This window comes from Biomphalaria glabrata, chromosome 8, assembly GCF_947242115.1.
Source record: "Biomphalaria glabrata chromosome 8, xgBioGlab47.1, whole genome shotgun sequence".
Lineage (NCBI taxonomy): Eukaryota > Metazoa > Mollusca > Gastropoda > Planorbidae > Biomphalaria > Biomphalaria glabrata.
In genome coordinates, this window is record NC_074718.1 from 8,638,310 (window position 1) to 8,666,258 (window position 27,949).

The 27,949-nt window shown below is 37.1% G+C and overlaps 1 protein-coding gene across 5 annotated transcripts in view; it reads right to left on the reverse strand.

Moving 5' to 3' along the window:
• The window catches only part of LOC106064388 (teneurin-m-like), a 100,660-nt gene that overhangs the window by 35,716 nt on the left and 36,995 nt on the right, over nucleotides 1-27,949 (reverse strand). For 4 of the 5 annotated variants that reach the window (XM_056037536.1, XM_056037534.1, XM_056037538.1 and 1 more), the window contains exons 2-8: nucleotides 7,612-7,892; nucleotides 3,624-3,962; nucleotides 2,905-3,138; nucleotides 2,247-2,427; nucleotides 1,340-1,545; nucleotides 1,095-1,244; nucleotides 365-445 (exon numbers count right to left, since the gene is read on the reverse strand). In XM_056037536.1, coding sequence (XP_055893511.1) covers nucleotides 365-445; nucleotides 1,095-1,244; nucleotides 1,340-1,545; nucleotides 2,247-2,427; nucleotides 2,905-3,138; nucleotides 3,624-3,962; nucleotides 7,612-7,843 — 1,423 coding nt within the window. In that variant the 5' untranslated portion in view covers nucleotides 7,844-7,892. The remainder of the gene's footprint in view (nucleotides 1-364; nucleotides 446-1,094; nucleotides 1,245-1,339; nucleotides 1,546-2,246; nucleotides 2,428-2,904; nucleotides 3,139-3,623; nucleotides 3,963-7,611; nucleotides 7,893-27,949) is intronic. The other variant, XM_056037537.1, reaches the window with a different exon arrangement.

A 27,949-nucleotide genomic window follows, 5' to 3' on the forward strand; every position in this document is an offset into this window, starting at 1 on the left:
CTTGAAAAGTAGAGGAACATTTCTCAACTCAAGACATTATTAGATAAATTGGAATGGTGTAGCCATATGTCACTGATGGTTATAATTATCATACATGGAACCAGAGATGAAGCATCTCTTTTAGCTGGGAAGGTAATATAAAAGAAATGAGACAGTTTTTAATAGTATTGTCTGTAAAGAAGTTTTAAAAACCATACTTTGAAATAAATAACAGACATGTCAGAAGACTATGTGTCACGGAACTTCTTGACAATGTCAATCCCATTAAAAAAAAAACAACCATAGTAGGATTGCTTCTTTTATTCGATATCTATAATCTGCAATAAATAATAAATAGATAGTTATACAGAGTTAAACTATTTACCTGGAGGTACAGATTTCCTAACTGCTCTACCTGGCTGTAATGTAATAGCAGGTTCTGTGGTTGCATAACTTGGATGCAGGCCTGAAGATATTAACAAATTGATAGGTCATACAGTTACAGCATTTGGTCCTTGGAACATAAAATAAGATATGTAAAATGTTTATGGAATAGAGATGGTAGTAGACTGGGATTGAAATAGTTTTAACTTAACAATAGGTTTAGGATTGGCATTAGTCTTTGGTTTGTATTCCAGTGAGCAAGTCATTTATATTTGTCATTCTTGGTGCTATTATGTTTATATTGTGTCATTATTTGTTGTGAATGTCTTGTGAAAGTACTTAAAAGTATGTCAGGTAATAAAATGATAGCTTTCAATGTCTACTTATATCAACACCAAGTCTCTGTTAATTAATTGTTATGTTTAATTGTCTACAGTAATTTATTTATTCTCTGTGAAAACAGAACAATTCATAATTTTGTATCCATTTTAGGATAATTTAATGGCACATTTTTCAAGTTTACCTACCATTCACTTTTAAACAAATTCTCAAAATACATTTTGATTAGTATTGAAGAGTAAAGAAGCTCTAGATATTTTATTACTAGCTGATCATTTGATTACTTAGATCTCGTTATTTTCAGTTATTATTTTGGTATAATGGCTTAAACTTGTAGCAGGTCTCTATTACCAGAAAGTATAATGATTGCTACATTTAGGTGTGGCAAATACCTTGATATCTTGCCAGGTCTGATCTACTATTGGAAGAAGGTACAAGAGATCTATTGTGTGGGTGAGATAACTGGTCGTTGGGACTGTTGTGGTCTAGAGACATTGAACTACAGTCCTTCTCCACTTTCTCCTCCATGAACATTGAGTTTGCTGATGTGAGACAAAGAAAAAAGAGTTTCATTCAAAGTCAAGTTATACAAACTTAGACTAGAGGTGATCATCCTACACCCATATTAAATACACACCTGCAAAATAAACTGTACACGCCAAGAGACCAACACACAGGATCAGGAGCACTAACGCCGTGCAGCGCCATGTACATCTCTGCTGAAGCTTTTTGTGCATGCGTGAACCGGCTGACCCAAATTTGGAGTAATACCGGTAGTCCTGTGAATAATTACCAGGTGGAATGCTAGGAGCTGCTCCAAACTGGGGAAAAGCCATTATTTGCCTACGGAAAGAATTTTATGAAAATTAATTTACATTAAAATGATCAGTATATTAAATGACATGCTTGTTAACAACTATTACAGTTCCTTTAATTAGCACTTTAATAAAACAGAAAGGGAAATTAATACATGACAAAAATTTCAGATTTTTTTTCTTAAGTAAGTGACATTTTTATTTCCTAATCCAAAACTACTGAATGAAAGAAAGGGAAAGTGATAAGCAAAGGTTCGAAACCAGGTTCTCTTCATTGAAGCCATCGTATAAAATAATGTATTTTTAAAGCCAGCAAAATTTAGTTTCTCCCCACTTTAAAGTCACACAAATTTCGAACAATCAAAAAAAAAAAAAAGAAAGAAATCCAGTATGTAAGTGGAATAGTCAGCCTAGGATTACAATTTTGGACTAATCTTTCATTTTCTTATCTGCTCTATTTTTTTGTTTTAAGCATTTCAGACATTCCTTCAGAACTGAAGAGTATTACTTCCTAGCCCTGACCTCCTGCAGGACAGCAGGGAATGGCTTAAGGTGGATTTTGATAGGACCATCATGGCAACAGTCCCGAAGCACATCAAGGCACCCACTGGAGAAAGTTGAAACCTGCTATGACTCTTAAGTGATTGGTGTTGCTTTTTTTTTTTTTTTAAGAACTCCATTTAACAAATATTTGCATGTAATTTTTTTAGTTAGATAATTAAAACTGACCTTTCATTACTGTGTGTTATAACAGATGTTTCTCCAACATTTGGACAATGATAGGGATATGTGTCAGAATGTCCGCTACTGATATAGTGATCACTCACATCCAAGCCATGGCTGTGGCCTGATGGAACTGACCCAGATCTCTGCATCGGTGGATGGTGATGCTGATACAGTGCTTGACCATCTACATTAAAAAAGGCTAAAGGTTACTTTGTTGTAAAAATAGTTCATAATACACAGGCATGCATAAATTTTTTTTAGTATAAGCTTCAACACAATATAACAAAAATCTATTTCTTTAATGTGTTTTAATTAAAAGTGTTCCCATACTGCAGTGTTTCCCAAACTTTTGACCTCTGTGTACCCCAGTTATAATTTTTGTTTTGCTGAGTACCCCTCACTCCCCACCACACTTTAATTTATCAACAGAACATAATAAATGGGCATTTTAAAAAATCAGCATAGTTAATGAGGTGCAACATGTACCCCCCCAACGTCTTCCTGTACCCCTGGCGGTACACATACCCCACTTTGGGAAACACTGATATACTGGACAATGTTAGAAACACTAAAAAAAAAAATTGACAATAATTGCATATACAAATTTTTTAATCTGACAAAACCATCCAATATACATAAATAGAAGGTATTTGCTACTTACCCATACTGTAGGCTGAACCTATTGCATTTTGCACCATGTAAGGATTCTCCATGGTTTTGTCTTGCTCTCCATCTGAAAATGTTGGCTGGCGACGGAAGTCTATGTCTGAATAGTTCCCTCTCACGGAGGGACCAAAAGAGCGCTGCCGCACCGGGGCTGGGCTTCTCTGTGGAATGTCCTCAATAGGAGGTGGCGGTGGGGGTGGAAATGTAGGCGGAGGCATAGGAAGTGTACCTGCAGGCATCAAATCTCATAGTAAATATATATTTTTTTTAATACTAAACTGATATCTAAATACAATGAGCTGTAACTTAGCATTGAAGCATTGACTTGGGTCTTGAAAATAAAATAAAAATAATTTAAAGTAAAAGGTACCCTTTATCAAACTTTCATCTTTTGGTGGAGATAATGTGTAGCTTATCTGTTTCTAAAACTATGGTCAGCACTTAAGGAGGGTGTCATGTAGCCAGAACAATAACCAACCACCTTTACTTCCTGAACATATGCCAGGGGTTGCGTGAGCTCAGGGGCTTCCAATAAATCCTGAATCTCAAAAGCCTAGTCTTCACCAGGTAACTCAAGACCCCTTATTTTGTAAGCCAAGCACTCTACCATTTGGCCACCTCCATAATTGATTAAAAGTAATTATAATAACTATTATGCAAAGTACAGAATCAATATAACTAACTGATCATGGTCAGTTTGACATTTTAACAGACCTGTCTGACTATAACGCTGAAGAGCATGTCTATTGTCTTCATCACTTTCTGATGCCTGAGCTGATCTCTGGGCTGATCTGTGAGCTGACCTCACCTGATCCAGGTTGATATGGTCCCAAGGTGGGTCATACACGACATGTTCATGTGCAGGGTGCGGGCCCTGGGGGCCCGGCCTGTGGTGCTGGTATAGGGATGCTTTACCCTGAAGTGGGGCCTTAGCTTCTGATTCTCCATCTGAATCATAGCTGTACTTTCGACAAACTGTCCGCGGATTCAGATTAGAAGAGTTTGAAGTATTAGGCATTATGGAAGAGACGGCATGCTCATCAGGAGTAAGCCCTAAAGTTTTAGAGAAGAAAAAATGTTGATAGCTTAGTAGTGCAAAAGTTGCAATTTAAATAAAAGGCTTCACAAAATTTTAACTGTATAAATTTTAAGTTGGAATTGAACAGGTAGGGGCTCTTAAGAGTATGTGTATCAATGTCAATGAATAAGAAGCAAAATTTCTAGATTTAGTAAGCTATTTTATTTTAGTTGTTCCCTTTGAAGGCAAACCTTTTTAAAGGGAACAGGTTAAGCTAACTGAGAAACCTTTTTAATGCTGCTGAAATGAATCCATGAAAAAATGAATGAATTAATAACTTCAACCATAATTAGTCACCATAGTTATAAATGTCCAAATTAAGTTAATTATTTTTAATCTTTAAAGTGCTAATAGATAACTTTATTACGCAATATAGCTTACACAAAAATTGCCAGTCTTTTTTTTTTCAACTTTGATCTTAGAATTTAAATAATTGTGTTTTAACTACAACAATGACATCTATAAGATCTAGATTTATCAAGGCCATAGTCGCATTAAAAATCAAATCATGTTTCCATTCTTATATAGGAATAAAATTGTGTTCTTTTGCAGAATCTAATGCTCATATGGGTATTATAATATTATACTAATTAAATTTTTAAATATTTTAAACTAGTATAAAACAGTAGATCTATAGTAAAAGAAAACTGCTGCAAAGGTTGATGCTTTTTTTTTTAAAGATTCTACTTAAAAATATGAAATTTCAATTATTATGATGTAAGTTGGACATTCCCAAAGTGATACAAATGAGTACATTCTCTCAGAGGAAAAGGGGGCTACACTAAAAAAAGACTGCAGAATAAAAATGGTCTAAACAAGACTGTAGAAGAATAAAGTTCTAAAACAGAATGCAGAACAAATAAAAAATATTGAGTAAGGCTTGGTTAGCTAAGACAATCCAATATTTTACAAATGAATGGCTTTTTTTTTTAAGTCCTGGCAGCCAGCTCGTATTCTATTAAGTATCCAGACCAACAAGTAAATTCCACTCTCAATAGAGTTTTATTTTGGATTTTAAATTAGATAAACAATGCATTTTAAAACACTCATTACTTTTTTATACATGAACAATTGTTGAGCATTATAACAGTAGGCTACATTAGGGTACACACATTTTTAAAGTGTTAATTATGTCTCTGAAACTTAAGCCAGACAAAAGCAGGCACACCAAGAGTTAGTGGGGTGAGACCATCTGATCAAAGTAATGCTGGCTTATCACATTACAGAATAGAGTGGTGTAGACTTGTAGAGGAAGGCATAATTTATTTATAGCCAAGAAAAAGGAATTTCGATCTTGTTTGAAGATATTTTTTTTAACATACAGCATGATTTTAGAAAGTTATTTAAGATTTACAAAATATTTATTGAAGATATCAATAGGAAATAAGTCTCTAGTTAACATGTACGACTGTATTAACAAATTGATATGGGCAGGATACATGGACGCAGAATCAGTTCCCCTACAATGTGTTGCAAATATATGGGTGACCCACTGGTTCATATTGGCAATCTGACTAGAGGACCTTGGGAATGAACACTGGGCAGCTCAGTTTGACCACAGGGGTACACAGGCTAATCAATTTCTCTCAATAGTCAAGTGACTCTTGTGTTTGAGAGCCAGGCCTCAAGATGAGGTTTAATCCGTTTAGGACACCCTGCTACATGGTTTAGAGCCATGACTTCCTGCTGTGTTCTCCTATTTATAAAAATATTTCAGTGGAGAAATATAAAGTTACAAAGACTACAGCAAAAAAAAAAAAAGTTTATTCATTTTCTTTTGCATCTAATTTAAAGAAACTGAGACAAGTCTAATGGGTTAGGAACAGGGGTGGGAGGGAGAGGCAGTCAGTTTTTATCAAGGGATTCAAATTCTGTATTTGCATTTTCATTACAGGATCCATATTTGAAAACTGATCAAGCAAAAAGGACATTACCAATTAAAAAAAATGAAATCCTTAAATAAAGAAAAAATATTTTCTTCTTTCAAGTCGGACTTATTAATATATATACCGGTGTGTGTGTATATATATATATATATATATATATATATACTAGACATATATTACCCGCAGCCCGCGGGTGATAATTTGCATCGATATAGTCACTGAGAGTGTTTTGGAAACAATTAAACAAAATAATAATGCTATAAGAAAGCGAATGCATGAATTTAAAAAATAGTATGAATGGAGCTATCAAAATAGCTAATCGACCGAAATCCATTCTTTTAATAAAAACATTCAATTTGCTTGTAGGTCTATATATATTTAGTTCTAGATCTAGTCTAGATACTATTATAATACTATAATAGATGTAGACCTACTCTCATATGAGTGAATTCAATGGCTCAAGATGCTTATTAATTATTGTATATTAGTATATGTAATATCCCCCATATAGAGCCTCATGTAGCCAGTCTAATCATAGTGTGTTTACATACTATATATATTTTTAATTTTCATGTGTCAAAGTAAAAAACTATCTGTGCAAAGTGTAGTTCTTAAAATTAGATCTAGATCTAGATCCTTTCGATCTTTTCTCATGTAAACATAGTAAACATGGCCTAGATTTATAAGATACTAATACTTTCATTCGTTGGGCAACTTTTTTTTTTTGAGGGTCTTAAGTTTGTTTTAAGGCTACTATACATACGTTATGGTTCCAGTTAGCAATCAAGGAACATTTCAAGATTGGTCAAACGGTTTTGATTTCTATGCAGGACATACGCTTCACTTTTTACTTTATAGTATAGATTTTGTGAATTGCATCTGCAACAAAATTTTACCCACAATGCTTTCATGCAGAAAATATTTCAATATCCCAATCAATGAGAAACAATGAGTTAAGTTATTGAGTTTATTCTTGACTTTTCTTTTTCAATGATAAAAGTTATGATTTACTTAATCTAGTGAGGCAGCAAGGAGTATAGAATAAGTTTGTGATCATTCCCATTTTTGTTTTTAATATGACAGTGAAGATGGAATGTTACTACGTTTTGCTTGTAACCTTTATTACCCAACAGGCTCATGGATGGAGAAGTTGACAGAGACAATGTTATTTCCTTTACATTGAAAAGAAATGGCCTTGAGTAGTACACATATCATTTAGGGATGGATATCTTCTGTATTTCTAATATCTATAATAATACTACATATTAATAAATAATTGAAACATATAGTTGGACTGGCAATGTTGAAATTATGCTGATAAATTAAAAAAAGACTAGATATTTTTAGAAATTAAATTGAATTTTCTAAAAGTGTAACAAAAAATATTTCCATATGAAGAGAGACTGAAATAAGTAGTTTATCACTCACTCTGGAATTGGATTTACAGGGGGAAAAAATCCAACTAAACATTTTAAAAATGACATTTTAGACAAGTATTACACTAGTGCAAAATTTATATTAGAGGCATGATATTATTTACATATTGGATATAATTTAAATTAAAAAAAAACTACTATGTACTTATATCCAAACCTTCAGCTGAGTCTAAATCTAAATATAGTTGAGAATGTAACTACAAAATTGACTTGCACTACAATGCATTCATGGGTCAAGATTTTGTGGGCATTGGTATTTATCAGCTTCAATAAGTTTACTAATAGACCTATTCTCAGCTTACCTAGGCCTGTTAACTTTTTGTCATGGTGTGCGATTTTAACCTCCTCGTAAGGTCGAAGGTTGTCATCAGAATGAAGTTCTTCATCATCGTCAGAGCTGCACGTCTGGCTTCCTCTGTTCTTTGTGCGGGCCCTTTTAGAAGAGGGCCGCTGTACAGGGGCCACGGGTCGCACTGATCTAATGCTTCCTGATGTGCTGCCACTGGTAAAAGAAGCAGCACCTGGCATATCCATCCCACAAAACTAGGACGTCATTGTAGCTTAATGCCTGGGAACTACTCATCTGGAAATGTAAAAAAAGAAGATTCATGATATATGTATCTATTTTTTTTTAAATGAAACATACAATATTTAGGTAGATTTGCCAGGAAGCAGCTGTCTGACAACAGTTACTGAATAGCTAATAGATGATTTACAATGTAAGATGTACTTAAGTTAGCAAGAAATAGAATAGACCCATAAAGCCCAACTAACAGCCCGGAAACCATAGTTAGCCCATGGCGTAGTGCTATTTAACCCCCTCACGGCTTCTACCCACATTGCATAAAGAAGCAGCAGAGAATTAGTTCCATTGGTTTTGACAATTTTTATCTGTGATGCAGCCCATGATAGGTACATTGAACATTTATTTGGCCCTAGGTCTAGGAAATAAAAGGGTCAGTGAGTACTGCAATAGATAATATGTATTACTTTTAAAAAAATGTTCTTAAGTTTCAAAGATTATTAGGAAACACTACAAATATTTTTAGATTGTCAAGCCTTCTTCTTCATCTTCTTCCATATTGGATAACACTGTAACAGAGTGTGTCAAGGGAAAAAACAAAAGGCTGCAGACAGTTCTCATCAGCCTTTAATCAGAATAAGTTGTTTAGATTTGGCTGATGGGATTGTAAGGTTTGGAACATATAATGTGAAATGGATACATACTATATGAACAGGTGTTGGTTTCAAAAGCTACTCTCATTTCTATGTTTGAAAAAAATACAAACAAACCAAAAAAACTAATGAATTGGTTGCAAACACAATTGGTCTCACTACAGTGCTTCTTCTTATCTTATAAAATACAGACGATAGTTGAAACAAAAGGATGATTATGTTCTATGTCCCTATGTCAATCTACTCATGCATGTTAATCAATGACTTAAAGACTTCATAACACAAGTGTCACTATAATTTTTCATAGAATGTGTCTGTACACTATGTGTTATTATTCAGCCCTGAAGCTTACAGTATACTGTCTCCAATCTATCCCCCCCCCCATATAATGCCCAATGTATGTGTATTGTTTTTTGTTTTGTAAAATGTTTTACATGTTTTGGATGTTCCTTCAGAGTTGAAGATAGTTTACTTCCTAGTCCAAACCTCCCGCGGGACGACAGGGGATGGGAGCGGGCAGGGTTTGAACCCTCGACCAACGATAAATCCGAATGACAGTCCAGCGCGCAAACCGCACGACCAGGCAGCCATCAGCATATATACTCAGGAAGTACAGAACAACACAAGGAGAAACAGTAAGCACAGTCAAAATAAAAATATAAAATATAAACATTCATTATTAAATGTTCAATAAATTTTACAGGTCTGTTTATACATTATACAGATCAAGCTTACTATATAAAGGGAATTTACATTATTACAAAGCTTATATCAACTTACTCTTGATAGTCTGTCAGGTAAAAATTTTGTAGGCCTACATATTATTTCTCCCACTTCCCATTCTGGGATCAATTCTCACAATTATTTATTGTTGATGACAACACATTAATCAATAAAAAAAAAACAAAAAAAAAAAACAATTATACAGTAAATTAGAAGTATCTTTTTTTTTAACAGAAAAGGGAGATAAATCTTGAAGCATTGATATATAAGGTAGTGATTGTAAGTCATTAGGCACTGTTGAACTGTCCAAGGAAACCAAGGAAACATTGCTTAGATGTTCAATCTAGACAAAGTGAAATCATGGACACTTCACATATTCCTTCTAGCCCGATTTTACCTAAAATTCCTGGAAAAGTGGTCGTAGCCATACAAAGGGGTTTTGTCTCTCACGACCGCCTTGTTTCTATCCCCCGTGAGGCCATTTACGCCACTGGAGACTTGACAACGGGGAGGAAGGTCTTGGTTTCTTTCACTTTATCTCTGGATCTTCGCCGCTGACTACACGCCATAATAATGATGTCTTCCACGTTGTGGCCACATAACAAAGATGTAAAGACAAGATTCCGCGCAGTGCCAGCTGCCGTGTACCAGAGGTATGACCCCTAGTCAAGGCTTTCATGGCGAAGCCTAGAAAATGTCAGACCTTACAACTTTAGATCTTCAGTTTTCTTCCCTCCCCCCCCCCCCCTTTTTTTTTTTCAACTGAACAAAAAAAAAAATCAAGCATGTCAGATCTTTCCAGGCCCCTGTTGGAATTCTCACCATCTTGTTACAGACAAAACCCCCATGAGATGCCAGGAGATGCTTCTTGCCATTTGCCCGTGCCAAGTGTCAGCAATGATGCTTATCAAATATCAGTCACCTTAGCCGAGAAACAATACATTCTCTCTCAATGGCGCACACACAGAGATGGCCTACTGGAGAGATATGTAAACACACAGAGTCCGAGGGAAATGTGCTGGCAACGATCTACTCACCTCGACATTAGTTGGGGGGGAAAAAAAAAAGGGGGGGGGGGAGAGACTTCATTCAACACACGCAACTCGTTCATGGCACAAACACGGAATTAACTCCCCTTTATATCGAACTACGGTGAGAAAATGGGGCGGATATTTATGTGTTTAGGGGTAAGTAGACTGAGGCCTGACGATAGAATTAGGTCAGCATAATGGTATCAAATCACAAATGAACAGAATAACAAGATAGGGGCCTATACGTAGATCTGCGTCAAAATCCATTACTAAAGTAAGCCAAAATCATTTAGGGAAATAAATATGTTCCAAAAGGAAGGGAGTACTCTTTTCAAACTCAAAGAAGCCAACGGAGTCTTTTAAACGACCAACAGAACTACAAATACCATTGTAGTACAGATTAGACACATCCGGAAATAAGCTAGGGATTGTAACAACCTCTATCTATCACGATCTTTCAGGCCAAAAATGCTTTTATTTTTAAATTTTATCTTATAGCTTTCATTCAGTTCTCTTCAAGGGTACATGATATTTTAGTGTCAACTTGCTCAGTGGCTTAGAAATCACACAAGAACTATGAACAAAATAATAACAAAAAAAGTAAACTCGGTTATACGCTTTCAAATCTCGACCTATCAGAACGAATTTCGAACCTGGAAAACGAAGCCTCTAGAATCTAGGAAACAAACTGTCTATATACTGGAAGGTTTGGGGGGTGGGGGGTGGAGGCTCAATAGCCCAGGAAACAAGTATTTTAAAACCCTGAGAAAAATGATCTTCAATCCAGGAAACAACTTCTCTATAAACCTGGAAAAAAAAAGTATTATACAATTCAGGAAACGGAGTCTCTATAACCCGGGAAAAAAGTAAATACAACCCAGGAAACAAAGTCTTTGTATCAATGCCATATGTGCTACAAGTAGTTTTTTTATTCCAATATATGAGTGTAACTTCTATGCAAGAACTTCTTTACTGTAAAATAGCAAAGCAAACCGACTGTCTGACTTATGGTCGCGATAACCACACCTTGAGAATCCAGTTGGTTGTTGCTAAAGTCTATGAACTAAATGAAAACTGCAGTGTTGCTCATGGGCGTAGCCAGGGAGGGCCCCCCCCCCCCGAAATGAAATCCACCCGCACGCAGGGGGGGGGGGAGTCGGAATTTAGTGACTGATTTTTTGCTTTGAATTTGTTTATTTTAGGTGAGATTTTAATACTAAACCATCACCCCCCCCCTTTTTTTTTCAGCGGGGTTTGAAGCCAAAAAATACCTCTTCAGTATAAAAAAACAAATTACTCAAAATGCTATGAGCGTAGCCAAAGGGGTTTTGAGTTTAACCCCCCCCCCCAAATCAGCGGGGTTGGAAGCTAAAAAATACCTCTTCAATATAAAGAAAAAGCAAAGTACACACTCAAAATGCTATGAGCGTAGCCAAATGGGTTTTGAGTTTAAACCCCCCTTCAGCGGGGTTCGATACTAAAAAATACCTCTTCAATATAAAAAAAAATTGATCACTCAAAAAATGAGCGTAACCAATCCAAAGGGGGTTTGAGTTTAAACCCTCCTACTCCATATGACTTTTTTTTAAAGCTTAAACATCCCCTAGATGGTTTTGAGTTCAAAATCCCCCTACAGAGAGTTTTGAGGTTGAAAAATTCTCTCTTCAATATTGTTCTAAATTTAAATTCTAATTTTAGTTTCAAACCCCCATCAGATGATGTTGACGATACAACTTCCCTTTTCGATATAAAATTTAATGCTAACTACAGTCACCTAATTCCAAGAGCGTAGCCAAGAGAGGTTACAAACTTGTACCAGTGACTGGGCTCCACTACTAAAGTGCATTGAATAGTCATCTGCCGAAATTGAAAAAGATTAAATGTGGATCAACAAAGATGGCTAAGACGGGATTTTAGGAGCCAGATATAGAGATCGAGTCTCAATCAAGAAAATCCTATGCCGAACTGGGAGTCGACCCCTTAGTAAGGTTGTGACAGAGCGTCGCATGAGGTTTGCGGGACATGTTCTACGACAACATGAATTACGCATAAGAAGAGTTGCGATGACATGGAGGCCATTAGGAGGAAAGCGCAAAGAGGGACAACTTGGCGCCACACTTTCATGGAGGTCCTCAGAGCAGAGGGAAGAGGTTTCAGACATTGCCAATGACAGATTTTTGTGGAAGCAGCTTGCCGCCCAAGGCGCCGAACAACGCTGGAGGATCTAAATAAGTAAGAATAGCAGATTGGGTTTTTGAAATAAAACTTTTTAATAGCAGGATAATGCACTGTAGACACCTCAGAATATGCATTTTGTTGACTTTCAATACCGGAAATAGCGCTTGGTGGCGGGGCTTGCCCCGAACCCCGCTGGGGGAGCTATCAGCGCTCCCCCAGACCCTCTTGCTGACAAGGGAGGGGAGCTTACAATTTTTTCCACTAACTTCAGGAAGAACGTACAATAAACGCCTTCCCAAAGAATGAAGGGTCAGAATGTAATACAGATTAATTAACTCTTTATCTCCGTAATTATTTATCAGATTCTGGTGGAATCAACGCTAGTATCGTCAGTTAGGAGAGAACGAGTTAAGTACGTGTACACACAAACACACACATATACAATCTTCTTTACAGATTGAACACAGCAGACCTATAGAACAATAAACAATGGTTTCATGACCGAGGACAGCTAAAAAAAAAATATAGATATAAAACTATTATTACTTACTAGAAAGAAGAAAAAAACATCGTTAGTGTTTAATAGTGCCTTTTGTTCCCCTGGATACTAAGTACAAATAAGAACGCTATCATTAGGATTCAAAATACTCCATTAAAGAAAAAGGGAAAATGAAAAAAAAAAAAAGGGGCTATAGCTCTCAATTATTAGATCAATAGAAGTCCATTGTTGTAACTGGAATACGACTGCGATGCTCTAATTATTTGACCTACCACGTGACACAAACAGGGTGAGTCACCGGTAGCCTGAGGACCTTAAAGGATACGGGGTTGGCCAGCTTTAAGTGGCCTGGCCACCTTTTTTTTTGTTTGGTTTTGTTCGACCATGCTAAATATTTAAACGAGAAATCTCCCGCACCTTCTGGTCAGACAAATACATCGCGGAGGCGGGAGAGACGAGCGGGAAAAAGTTGACACTGTAACAATTTGGAGTTGGCAACTGTGCCATAAAAACAAATGCCATGTTCTGATGGGTAGCAGGAAAGAAAAGACTCGCTTACAATGGTAGTATCGAAAGAAACGATCTTTATGTTAACTTAAGATTTCAGTCACGTACAAAAGGAGAGAGAGGGGGGGGGGTGAGTACGATTACAGTTAGTAAGAACAACAAAGAATAAATAGCCTTGTAATTTTGGAGCTTTATGTGGAAACATGAAACCGTTTACCGAAGTCCCTTGCTACGTGGTCGTCAGGTTTCCCGTTTCAGATTCTGGACGCGACGGTTAAACAACAGTCCTACGTCATTAAGTAGCCATTGACAAAAGGAAACAAAATGACGTAACGAAATTGGGTGATGAAGTATTAGACACCTGTTGATCAATGATTTAAACCTACACATCCCCCTCCCCGAAACAAAATGTTGATTTTTCGTATTTATGAAATGAATACGAATTGAATACATAAAAATCATTTAAAACAATAATTTTTTGGTTTCAAATCACGAAAAATCAGCAACACTGGTTTATAGTTTGTACAGTGGCCCTGACAGTGGGTAGAAAGGAGAGCCTGAGACCTGAGCCTTAGCCCTTTTTTTTTTTTTTGCAAGAGTGTCGAGTGTTTGATATTGACGTGACAATGACTTAACAAAGTCACTTTGCAGGTTTCTAGGTAGATGTCAGGTTTATAGTTTATTAGAAATAATTGAACTGGCAAGGCTTCAAAGTGTACAGAGACAACAACTGAATGTCTCAAGAGAGTTTGAACAAAGGTGAGACAGAGTTCAAAAGTTTTAGCTGACCACAGTCAGGACACTCGAGTGGTCAAACGAAGACAAAAAGCACTTGGCCTCACTTATGGCGCATACATGATCTGTATACAAGTTACTTCGTCAACCTCAAGCGCCCAAGGCTACTTTAAGGCATGTGTAATAGTTCAGGACAAAAAGAAGCAATATCCACTGTTACATTTGTCTGTGAATGTATGCCATTGAATATATCTATTGAGCAGACCAGAGCGGTCAAACAAAAAACGAGCAACATAGTGGACTTCACAGTCACCTGTTTATGACTAGCGTCATTTTTATTTCATAAAAATGTTACGAACTTAACAGCCGCACAGTATATAATGTTAAAAATTCTGTACCGTATTCCTAAGATCTTTTTTTTTTTTGTAATGCCATTTAAACAAAAACAGCAACTATACTGTGCTTATTTAACATAGAGAACTATTTACGAAAGCGAATGAAGACAAGATTGTTTACTGCAAATTACAATTTCGAAAAAATCAATTCATGATGGTGTAATAGAACGCGCATAGGACGTAATCGCCATCTTTTTTGAAGTAACGTCTGTATTTTATAAGATAAGACGTATAGTAGGCTACGTTGCACTGCTGCTGTGACCTTCGTTTACAAGTAATACTATAGCGGACTTCGGGGGGCCATGATATGTGTTATGGTCAATGTGTGACGCTGGTAACGTGCCGTACAGACACTTATGATTTTTTGACACTATGTGCTGTGGTCAGTGATGTGATCTAATGGTTCAGATTAGACCAGAACTGGACACAAGAGTTAATACAATACTGACACAAGTGACAAGGGACTGTGAAAAAAAACAACATAAACACTACATTGATTTCTCAGCTCGCTTTTCTCATTATAGAATTATAATTATTGCCAGAAACATTTGGACATAGTTAAACTATATGAAAAGCTCGTATCTCTTCTGACTACATACTGACGGAAGGTTATCATGCACTCTTTGTTTTCATACTTTCTTTGAGTAAACACTTGAAAGCGACCCAGTCAAAAGTGTGACCAGAAGTGAGTTTCTGGGTGAAAGGAAACTCCCCAAAAGAACTCAACAAATAATAATAAGGGAAATATTTTTAAAATCTTTAAAAAAAAATACTCTTATCTAAGGGAAGTAAACGTACACGCAACATCACTTCCATATATATTAATACTACACGAATAAGCTCCCTTTTCTATGTAAAGAAAATTTAATTAATTACGATTAATTAATTTTTTTTTTTAATTGATTAATGTAGTGAATGACCATCAAAATATTTTGACCATCAAAATATTTTGACCATCAACAAATTTTGACCATCAAAAAATGTAAGTTACAAACACGCATCACATATGTTTGCAATTCACCCCCACGATTCAATACTAATGTTCTTCTAAGTTCCACACGCACAAACCTCTACATGTTTATGCTTAGTTTTTGTCCTTTTCCAATCAGTGCAGAGTTAAAGCTCTGGATAAGGAAACCTGGCAAAGGCTAATTTAGAACAACATACCTAATTCTGTATCATAAATCATTCAATACCATTTGTTATGAACACATATGTTGCAAGCATATAGACAGACTTTCCCATAAACATTTGTAGACTTTAAAACTAATTCTCAGCTTCAGCGATGCCAAAGGTTTCTGGTCCGAGTCCTGGCGGAGGCTAATTGATTATAAGATTTTAAAAAGTCTCTGATTTACACTTCTCCTAAATTGTATCTTTTCAGAGGCGTTGAAGTGATAGCAGTACATAGTGGGGATTACAAAACAACTTCGTTAGCCTTGGATCACTCCAACTGTTCCATTGATTTGCCGATTGTAACTACAACGGCTATTGTAACTATTGTTTGTTTGTTTTTTTAAACGCAAATTAAATCTCTAATGGTCACATTACAAGGTCTTCGGGGCTTGCAAAGAGATAGACTTAAGTGATAGGTGAAGGAAGACTACGCAGTGGTGTAGCTAGGGTGGGGGGAGAATTTCAAAATCGATCCGGGGGCCCTTAAATGAGTGTTTTTACAGTAAATATTAAGTATTACGCAAAATGCCAGGGGCCCCCAAAGAGGTCAAGCCGCCCGGGCCCCCAAATAATGGAAAATTCCTAGCTACGCCCCTGAGACTACGGGCTAGGTCTCGATGGGATTTTATGTCTAATACTTGTGCTGATTAATAGTTTGTGTGTTGAAACTTAAGTTTCCTAATTTAGTGCATGCTACTGACTTACTGAATGGCTTGCCAAGTGTCACTGACCTACTGACTGGCTTGCCAAGTGTCACTGACCTACTGACTGGCTTACCAAGTGTCACTGACCTACTGACTGGCTTACCAAGTGTTACTGACGTACTGACTGGCTTACCAAGTATCACTGACCTACTGACTGGCTTGCCAAGTGTCACTGACCTACTGACTGGCTTGCCAAGTGTCACTGACCTACTAAATGGCTTGCCAAGTGTCACTGACCTACTAAATGGCTTACCAAGTGTCACTGACCTACTGACTGGCTTGCCAAGTGTCACTGACCTACTAAATGGCTTACCAAGTGTCACTGACCTACTGAATGGCTTACCAAGTGTCACTAAACAAAAACGTCAACTTGCGTTGGTGTTAACTTTTGGTTTTTATCTTATGATGCGTGTTTTTGAAAATTGTGCGGAATCCTGCGCGACAGTGGCACGAGTGGCAAAGTTAACCCATGTCTACCTTAGACATTTATTGCCAGTGACTAACGCATACCAGTCTTACGCATTCCCCCCCCCCCCCCCCCGTGGTTTCCGAGGTACAGAATGTTTCACCTAAACCGCAAATCTCTTCTAAACTCTAAAAGCCCCCAACGCAAAAGAAAAAAAAACAACATATTTCTGTTAAAGCGTACAACTTATTGGTAAGGAAGCGTATAAAGCTGACATTTTTCGGTGTGTTGTCCATGAGAAGTGAACTCGTTGACCGTAAGGCAAGCTCCAAGTACTTAGTCCTAGACTAATACTGGCGGCTAGTAGGGAGTGGAAGCAGAGATAGAGACGGAAGTTAAAGATTAACGTAGATTATCATCTTAAGGATTGGAGGAGACCGGGTCAAACTGTTTTCATTCACAAACAAAATATTAGTACTCTTCAAAAAAAAGTCTTTTTTTTTTCCCTTCGTGTCAAGTGCGTTCTTTAAGACAGGTTGTTTTTTTAAACCTTTTTTTCCCCCTCTTCTTTGAGTCCCATTCATCCCTTTCCTTTGAATTAATATTAACACACAAACACAGAAGCAGATACGTTTAGAATCGCTATCCGAAGTTATTAAAATTTCTGTCCAGCCACCTTCTCCGGTTTATCAACCCCCCCGGGGGGGGGGGGCGGTGGCTGATTGGCAAGGCGCTTGGCTTACGAACATGGGGTCCTGGGTTCGAATCTCAGTGAAGCCTAGGATGCTGAATTTCGAGATTTTTAGGGGCGCCCCTGAGTCCACCCAACTCTAATGGGTCAATGACTTTAGATGGGAAAAGTAAAGGTGGTGGGTCGTTGTGCTGGCCACATGACACCCTGCTCGTTAACCGTTCGTTAAAGAAACAGATGACCTTAACATCATCTGCCCTATAGATCGCAAGGTCTGAAATAGGTAACTTTAACAACTTAACTTTACCACGGGGGGGGGGGATGTATAAAACTGAAAAGCTTCTCAATATAAAAAATATGTCTTTACATTGCTAATAAGAAATCTTGAAAGAAAGTCACATGTTCTTGTTTATCTTAACCATGTACCAGTTGTCTTATCAAAGCAATTTACAGTTGGCTGAAGCCGTGTCATTTTTACTAGACACTAGAATAAAGACCTTTATACCAAAGTAACTAGCACCATGTACTCAAGCACTAAGAGATTTGTGGAGCTTATTTTATTTTTAAATCCACGACTATTTATTTTGTAAGATAAGTATTAAGACAGATACACCATCTGCCTGGCGCTACCAACCCCCCCCGCAAGACCCCCTCCGTCACCACGCCTCTCCCCAGTTGATGTACCAGTACATGACAAAACAACTAATCCCTGGTAGAGAATGTCTATTGAATACTTGCGGCCCGGGGTCACAGCTTGAACTGATTCGCTCCACGGACCAGAGTTCAACAAGAACTAAGGATCCCCCAGCAATGTCTCCCAGTACAGCCTATCTAGTAACAATAATGACGCGCAGCTCAACAGGAGCAGTGAAGTGGCTATATTCAAATACATATAAGTGTCAAGGCCATGATTCAATACACGTATCAAGTGTTTCCTTGTAACGATCTAGATCTAGTGGGTAACACTAAAAATATCATGGGGATAAAGGAAAAGTGAATAAGCTCGGTTTAATGAAACTGGTTACTAGAATGATCAAAACAGACGCTTCATAACTACTTTTAAAGTTAAACTAGGAGGAAGACCTCAAAACAGCTGGCGCAGGGAGATTAATGGGAGCACGAGTCGGGGAACGGGAAAGGACTGTACCGAGGTAATCAAAAATAAATAAATACACCAGATAGCATGTAAGGGAATACATGCTCGATTGGGCGTAAAAAAAAAGTATAGAAATAATATTGTATTTAAAGTATAGAATACAGCTTGCACTATAGAAAGGAAGGTATAGAATCAATAAAAAACTATGAATGACAAGATACGAAACAAACTAGTAAGTGAACATGTTTTCTTGTCAACAACAAATGACAAACAACTAACGAGAAGAACGAAGAATTGTTCGAAATAAACGTCTAGAACTCAGAGAAAAAAAAAGGCATGATTATGTTTACACAGGCATCAATGTTTTTGTTATTTGACCCTCACTTAGACACTGGCCTAATGTTGTACACTGGTTTGGATAGTTTAACTAGACATACAAGTGTTTTACACGTGCATATATGTTTTACACTCAGCGGCGTAGCCAGGACTGGTCCCCAAAATGAGTGTTGGAAATTTATTTTTGTACATTAAGTATTAAATATTACGAAAATGCAGACCCCCCCCCCCGAGCCCCCAAATGATGTCAATTTCATAGATACGCCACTGTTTACACTGGCGTTAATATTTTACACGTACTAATGTTTTACGCTGGTATTAATGTTCATTGATGACGTCAATATTGTACACTTGTATTAATATTCTATAATGATGTCAATATTGTACACTTGCATTAATATTCTATAATGATGTCAATATTGTACACTTGTATTAATATTCTATAATGATGTCAATATTGTACACTAGTATTAATATTCTATAATGATGTCAATATTGTACACTTGCATTAATATTCTATAATGATGTCAATGTTGTACACTTGTATTAATATTCTATAATGATGTCAATATTGTACACTTGCATTAATATTCTATAATGATGTCAATATTGTACACGTGTATTAATATTCCATAATGATGTCAATATTTTACACTTGCATTAATGTTTTACTCTGGCATTGATGTTTGACAATGACGTGACTATCTTACACTGACTTTATTCTGGTTTCTATTTCCATTCCCTGTACTTACTAAAAAGTAGAACAATGAAGAAAAGGGGGAGGGAGAGACCTTTAGAGAGAGAGAAGGGGGGGGGGGGGGAGAAGACGTAAACTGAGACGATTCTTTCACAGCGCTCACCCACAATGCTGCTTCGACTCTGACCTGGAAGAAACGGGACCGGGCGCAAAAGGAATAAAAAAAAAAGGTGGGTGGGGGTGGGGCGGGGAAGGATAACCTTCAGAGTCAGAGTCGTCTTGGTTGTTGTTGTTGTGTATGTGTGTGTGCGCGCGCGCGCGTTCCGTCTGCGGGATAATGGAACTAACTACACGGCTAGATGCCGCTAATCTGACCTTCCTTGTTTTTATGAGCGGATGATTGGAGCACGTGATTATTGTTTTCAGCAGAGCCCTCGACAGTGAGCTCGTCTGATTGCATTGCTTTAGCCTTTGCTGGGGGGGGGGGGGAACAAACCAGGACGATTTCCCTCTCTTCATTCCCATAATGCTTTAACGCTGTGTTCCAACTTCCCCTACCAGAACTGCTGGAGCTAGACTACGACACATAAATAATGTAAACGAATTAGCTTAGGTTCGTATTATAGAAGCAAAGTAATCCATAGATGATCTGTACACTGGAATTTATAGAATGCCTGCATTATCAATTATATACTCTGCTGGTAATTTACTGTCACAATGACATCACGTGATTCCCGACATTTGAAACATAAAAAATGGAAATCATGATGTGAATGCTTATATTTGGGAGAAAAAAAAATAAAGGCTTCTTAGTAAGGCTACAGCGGAGTTACTCTTCCGAAGATTTGGTAAACTGGAAGATCCTTGAGAAAAGTTCTGGATGCGCCTTTGATGTGGTAACAACTAGCTTGTAGTAAAAGCAGCAATGTTAAACGACGGGTTTTCCCAGAAGGCGGCAGAAGTGAGATAAAGAAAAGTGGAATGGAGGGACAGGTAACACATGAATAACACATTAGCACTAAGTGGGTAGTAGGATCCTAAACACAAAATGATATATTTCTCATATATGACGTTTAGCAAGAAACAATGTACATCTTTTAGTCGGGAGCAATGTCTGCCCCCCCCCCCCCCCAAAAAAAAAAAAAAAAACATGTCGATAGTTGAAAAATATTTTAAGAGTGTGTAGTTTAGCTTCTAGTTTCATTTTGGAGTACTATTTAATCTCACCTTAATACTGCGTATAACATTATTCACCGACACATTGTATTAAAGATAAGCTCCACCTATTAACGGGTTCTTGACAAAACGTATCAATACATTAACTTTATTAAAGGCCTGTGAAGGCGCATTTCAAATAGGAAACTCACCCCCCACACACACACACACACGCCCTTTTTTTCCTCGTTTCCTTTTTGATCCTATGATGCCCAACCTTTTTCCGGCCATAGTACTATCAGACGTGTGTGTCACGGGCCGTCGAATCCAACAGACCCGATCCTCTAGGGCAAACATTTCAAGGGGGCGGATAGAGTCAAGGGCTGGATGTGACCCGCAGGCCGAAGTTTTTGGCACCACTGCTTTAAGCCTAAAGCGCATCGCATACGTAGGTCAGTGCAGGGAAAATGTAAACGTCCTCCAAGACATCACCCTAGCGTGTAGACAATTAGAGAAATGCATTCCGAGGCTATTAACGAAATATTTCCAGCAGACGTCATCCCGCGGACACATCTGATCAATGACGTTGTGAGAACATGGCGGAAAGAGAGGAGGGGGGGGGAGAGAATGAGAGAAAGAAGGCAACAGGATTACAAGTTGCTACATCGATTTTCGTTTAAAGTTACAAACGACATTAGAATGTAGTGGAGGGTTGTTGGTTTTTTTTTCTTTCTGAAACCTGCTCGTAAGGCACGGGTTGCTAGCAGACGACAAGTCAACTGACGAGCTTTTAACAAGTCCACGTGAACAAGTCGGGCCAAACACAACATGAAACAAAAAACTCCCCCCGGTACAGTAATAACAACAGCATGAGGAGGTGAAGTTCAAATCACAGCAGCTCACCACGGCACTGGAAAGGTCAGAGATAGGTTACACTTAGTTAACTTGGACATGGACCTACAGGCATTAGACTTTCAGCACTAAGAGTCCCCCCCCCCCGGCCCCCAACCAATGGTGAGAATCTACATTCAGGACAACATAAAAAAAAAACTAAACAAGCACAATGAACGAAATACTTTTTTTGAATGAAATCTCCACAATTATTTTGAATCAATCATGAAATTAACTTTTCGTAGATCCAGACTAACAATAATACATTAGTGAGACTGGAAATATTATTAATTGTTTTTTGTTTAGCGAAGCACTATGGTCCAATCAATTTTGTGAAACAGTTAAGGAAAAAAAAAGGGGGGGGGGAGGGAGAGATATCTGGAAGGTTTCCGTGCTGTTATTTAAAGTTTTTTAAAAGTTGCTCCTGTCTGAATTCCAAAAATAGTGTCAGTTTCTAATTTGTAGCGAACGACCTTCTACTTGTACACAAGGCTTATCCGCCATTAGCTTAGTGCATTTTCTATATAAAACAAGATTAATTAATAACGAGTAATTGATTAACTAATTTTTTTTTTATTAATTCGCGTGTTGTCATCGACAATAAATAATTCCACTTGATCCGAGCATGGGACGAAGAGATAGATATCAAGAAATATCAAGTGAAGAAAAAAAAAATAGCGTACATTATGGTAAAGGACCTCATTCACCAATCGTAAACAAACAACATTTAGCCACGTGATTCTATATATCTTCTATACAAATTATGTAATCCATAAAGGCTGTCACTTGATACGTATTTTTCATTGTTTTATCAATATTATTGCGTGGCTAAATGTGTTAATTTACGATTGGTGAATGAGGTCCATTATAAATGTACGAGACTGATGTACATAAAGATCTTTTGATGTATTACTTATGTGTGGTAAAGCCTTGCTATTGGCACTGTAGGCCTATGCCTGCATGTAACAGTACTTGAAAGTATCAGAGTTGAACGCTGTAGACCAGTGTTTCCCTGTTTTCCGCGGAACCCTAGTGTTCCTCGAGACCTGAATAGGTGTTCCACGAACTACTGGAATAATTAAGTTGTGTTCCGCAATGCCTGAATAGGTGTTCCACAAAATACTGGAATAATAAAGTAGTTGGTAACCACGTGAATTAATCTTTAAAAGAAAAAATTAGCAAAATGTTCTGCTAAACACTCAGAAGGAAAACGTTTGACCACAGCTGTAGACTATTTGGTATATTTTTTTTGTAACAATACATTTTAAGAAATATTAAAATAGACTTTATTCAGATAGTACAAGCAGTATTAAAACAATGGTCATGGACTAACGACGTAAAGTTATAAATCTATTCCTAATTTCATTCTGAATGCTCTCTACACGTGAGATTCCTTGTGTGTACTGAGTAGATTATAACATGATCTATTCCTAAGTTCATTCTGAATGTTCTCTACACGTAAGATTCTTGTGTGTACTGAGTAGATGAACTGAAGAGTAATCTTTACTTAATGAGCAAAGCCCTGACTTATCCATTGCATATCTATAATGACTAAATTTACATCCAAGTCTCATGTTAATACATTCTTTCAGTGAAGTAGCTAGGGAAGTGAGATGTGGGGGTGGGGGGTCCAAATTTGAAAATTTCGCCGGGCCCCCACTTGAGTGTCCGAAATTTGTTTTTACATTAAATATTACGCCATGTCATGACATGATGTCGAATGTCAAAATGCAGGTCAGCCCCCGGACCCCCAAATCCCTAGCTACGCCTCTGCATTCTTTAATAATAACTAAGCTTGTCTTCGAGTCCAAAGATTAATGAGGAGTGCGGTATTTCACCAAGTCCCATCGCAGGAGGCAATACAGTATTGTATAGAACTAGCCCACAAAATACACTCTTGAACATAATATAAAATGGAGCACGCTTAGTGAACAGACTATTATAATTTTTTTTAGCTCAGCTAAGTTGAACAAATGTCTTTGAATTTTTAACGACAGCTGTGAGACATTTCGATCTGGCGACCGCTTCTACAGTCTAGACTCTCGAGGTTGACCAAGCCAGACACGGAGTCTTCCATTCTTCCAATACAATCTGGATGAATAAAATTCAACGAGCCAGGAGTACATAGTATATTTCATAGTGATTATGCTAGGAGAAATTCATATACTCTTTCTTTTTAAACGTCAAAGGATATCCTGAATCGGTCAGGAAAGCCATCGACAAAACAAGACTAGTTGAGCCCATGAACATGTATAGGATAAAAAATATGGTAGGCTTTTATTCGACATAACGTCTGTATTAAAAATATATATATATATATATGTCATTTTAAATGGACCAAAGTCAACACTAGATTGCAGCAGTTGGCAACATTGACGACCTCTTTAGAAATCAAACTAAACATGTCCCTAAGACCCATAAGTTGTAGAAGATTAGTAAAATAATCTTCTATATAAAGCCGAAGCAGACTATGCAATCAGTAACGATAATTGCGTAACGTAAAGCAGTGATTGCACTAAATTTATTTTTAGATTGAAGATTTGCAGCGCAAGGTCATGGTTGCATGTTGTTGACAAGCAGGGACAAGTTTATTTGAAACGATGACTGTTTTTTCCATAAGCTCTAAAAATAGATTGGATGATGCTAGAAGAGGGTAGGACGTAGTATTTAAAGACTTGAATATTCATTTGGGGGGGGGGGGGAAGCGCCGACTAGAGTAAAAGAATTGAAATTGAATTGTATTGTACATTTATGTAATGTGTATATTATCAACGTGATTCCAAGTTCCAGATTAAAAGCTTTGAGTTTATTTAAAAGATTTTAGTTTCTGAGCTTATATTTTGAAGTAGTATCTCCGGCATCACGATATTGCTAGAGTTTGAGAATTCAGTAATTGCACATCTATTACTACTATATAAAATCAGAACATGTATCAGAAACTAATCAACACTATCTCATTGTAACATCTCATTGTAACATCAACCAATACATCGTTGTCATCTGGCTCTCTAAATATATCGCCACATCTGGCTCAAACGTATTGTCACACTGACATATATCCATTCAATGCTAACGGGATGTGGATGATACAAAAGTCAAGTAGAAATCTGGGAAACATCATTGCATTTTGGAACAAGAATGCTTCTCTTTCCTTTCAATTTTTTTTTAACTATAGACTAGATTTAACTCTAAAAGAACATGGAATCGAGAACGTAATTAAACACAGTGACCTGGCAAGTAATAGATTTAATACCGGTACTAAAAGAGCTGGCATTAATTATTGGGCATTTTCACACTATCAGTTACTTACAGCAATAAGCTCTTTGTTCAACTTTTAAGTTCTCTAAGCAATGCATTTCAATAAGAGAGAAAAAAGAAGAGACAGCAGTATGAAGAAATGTGATGGCGATGTAAGGAGTCTAAATATAACTAGCTTTCTGGTGTATCCGGAGTACAAAATGAAGAAAGGCTATATGATAATTTTTGTGCGCTTTTCAGTACTGCTGATTCAAAAATTCTAGTTTCTTCTGTTTAGAGCAAAAACTAATTTCAATACGAAGAAAGCGTTAGGCTTTTCATTCCATGCCATATTAAAACAACAAAATGGGCGACTAACTAGCTACTTATAAAGGAGCTCTGATACGAAGATCAACTGTCACGCACTGAAATAGTCTTAAAATTAGAGCTAATTTTGTTTTTATAGTTGGCAGCAATGAAGTTTAATTTAGCGTCCTTAACAATAGTCAGTTTATCGTGAACATCAAAAATATTAATGACGCTATAATGAAAAATTGCTAAATTATAAAAAGTTCTTTTTGCTACAAAAAAAAACATTCGATTCTACAGCGTTGAAAAGTGCATAATAATGATAATAATAATAATGGTGTATTAAAATACTTGGCTTATGAATGCTTCCATATTCTGTAAACTGTAATAATCCGTACACAGTAAAAGCTTGCTATTGGCCACCAAGTCTAAACATCTCCAATAGAATATTTTTTGTAAAAGAGAACTTTTTTTTTTTCGCAATGGTTTACAGTCCATCAAGGCAACAGAACCAACGGAACGATTCATGTAGTCGGTGGTCATTCTAGAGAGTCAGGGTCAACACCAAGAGGGAGCCCCATATGGCTCATGTCGATAATGGCATTAAAAATATCTCAATTGTGGCAAAAGAATTATTGTACGGTGGTGGTGGGGAGGGGGTGTGCGCTAGCTATGTTACGTCATTAGCTACTCCATCTTAATCAGTGATGGGAACTGACTTTGCAAAAATTTTAGGAAATTTTGTAAGCCCCCCCCCCCCCCCCCCCCCCGTTTTTGAACTGGCCTGTCGTGGCGACGACTTAAAAAAAGATGTTGCTGAATTTTTTTAAACTACGTAGAATCATTTAATTTAATATTTTCTTTAATTAATGTTGTATTACATAACATTTACACTGCATTGTGCATTACTGCACACAAACTGCACTTCATTTAGCATTACTGCACTCAAAATGCATTCATGGCACTATTGTTTGTATATATATTGATGGGAGGAGAAAGCTTTTTGCAGTCTGAGCATTCTATAATAGATAACTGCTTTATACAGATATTGTAACAACTTCTTTCTCAAACAACTATAAGGATTAAATGTGTTTGAAAAACATGCTTTTAAAATTAGTAATGATAAGTTTTATATTAAAATATATACATATCCCTCACTATAGATAGATCTATAATCTATAGCTACTACTACTTATATCTAATAACTTTTCTAGATTCTAGATCCAATATATTATTATTAGATATCTACATTCTGTCAGGCTTATACTCAGTAACTCACTATAGTCATGTTAAGAAGTTTAAGAAGGCCTACTTACTACTATATAAAAAAAGTATATTCTATATATAAATCCAGATGGTCGGTACACGGTAGGTCTATCACAGTATCACTCTATTAGATGAGTAGATCTAGATCTTATTATTATTATAATAGATCTAGATGTCTAAATCTAATCCCATTTGAACTCAAGGAAGTCGGCAGGCAGGGTTCAAATTAGAAAAATCTAGGGGTCATCGTAACAACAGTGAAAAAATAATAGATCTTGAATTGTAGTAATAGCGGCGATTAGTGCTACATACGTCGTAACATAGCGACCGGGCATCATTCATGATTGATACTCTTAAGTCTAAGTTAAGTTTAAGTCGAATACTTTTCAAAAGCTGGCAAGCAGCCATTGAAGTCTAGATCTAGATCAAAAGTATTCAAATTAAAGAATCTAGATATCTATCTAGACTGATTCAAACCACTCTAATCTGGACCGAGATCTAGACTTATAAGACAATACGGTAACACAAGATTTAAAAAAAAAAATAGAACTTTAACTGTGTCAAAAGACCGGATGTGCGGAGTTCAAAACAAATCAAAAATCTTATTTCGCATTCTTCCGAAAATGGAAAAATAATAAAATCGGATTTTTTTTTTTCATAAAAAAAAAATTGAAAAAAAAAAAATCGGATTTAAAAAAAAAAAAATGTCTGGAAAACTTCGGATTTTTTTGCTAGAAAATCGGACCAGAAGAAATTATCGGAATTCCGACAATTGTCGGAAAATTCCCATCACTGATCTTTCCTTGCTTGGCAGCCATATAACACATGCTAGAGTGATAACCCGTGAATGAGACGAGGGTATAGCCCCAATGTTTTCTCGAGAAGCTTCTCGATAGTTTTATGGCATGGCACAACCGAATCTGTTGATACAGAACTCGAACTGAGGCCAAGAAGCGGTATTGACCTTTTTTTCTCAGTCTTGAGCTTCAGTTTCTGACGGACTTTATCTTGGACAGCCAACGCAAACACAATCACGAGCGGGATAACTGACTCACACGCCTGGCGATTCTTCTGCTGGACAATAAACACACACACACACACACCGACCACACATACATACAAAGCACACACGTCTACTAAATAGGACCCACACGGCCCTTCTGTCGAGTAATGTTATTTACCTTAGCAAGTGTGGGCGCGTGTACGTGTTTTTAATATTCCTGGAAACATAATAAAATATTATAAACGACAGCGCAATCAATCTTCGTTTTCGGGACAACCAGGGAATAATTCTGCTGCTCTTGACAATTGAAATGAAATACAGCTCTAAGGGAAGGGGGGCGCGGGTGCTGTTATAGGAATGAGGCGGGGGGGGGGGGGGGCGGGAAAAGTTCGGTGCCATTTCACGGGTGTCTTGGAGCCCGTGCAGCAG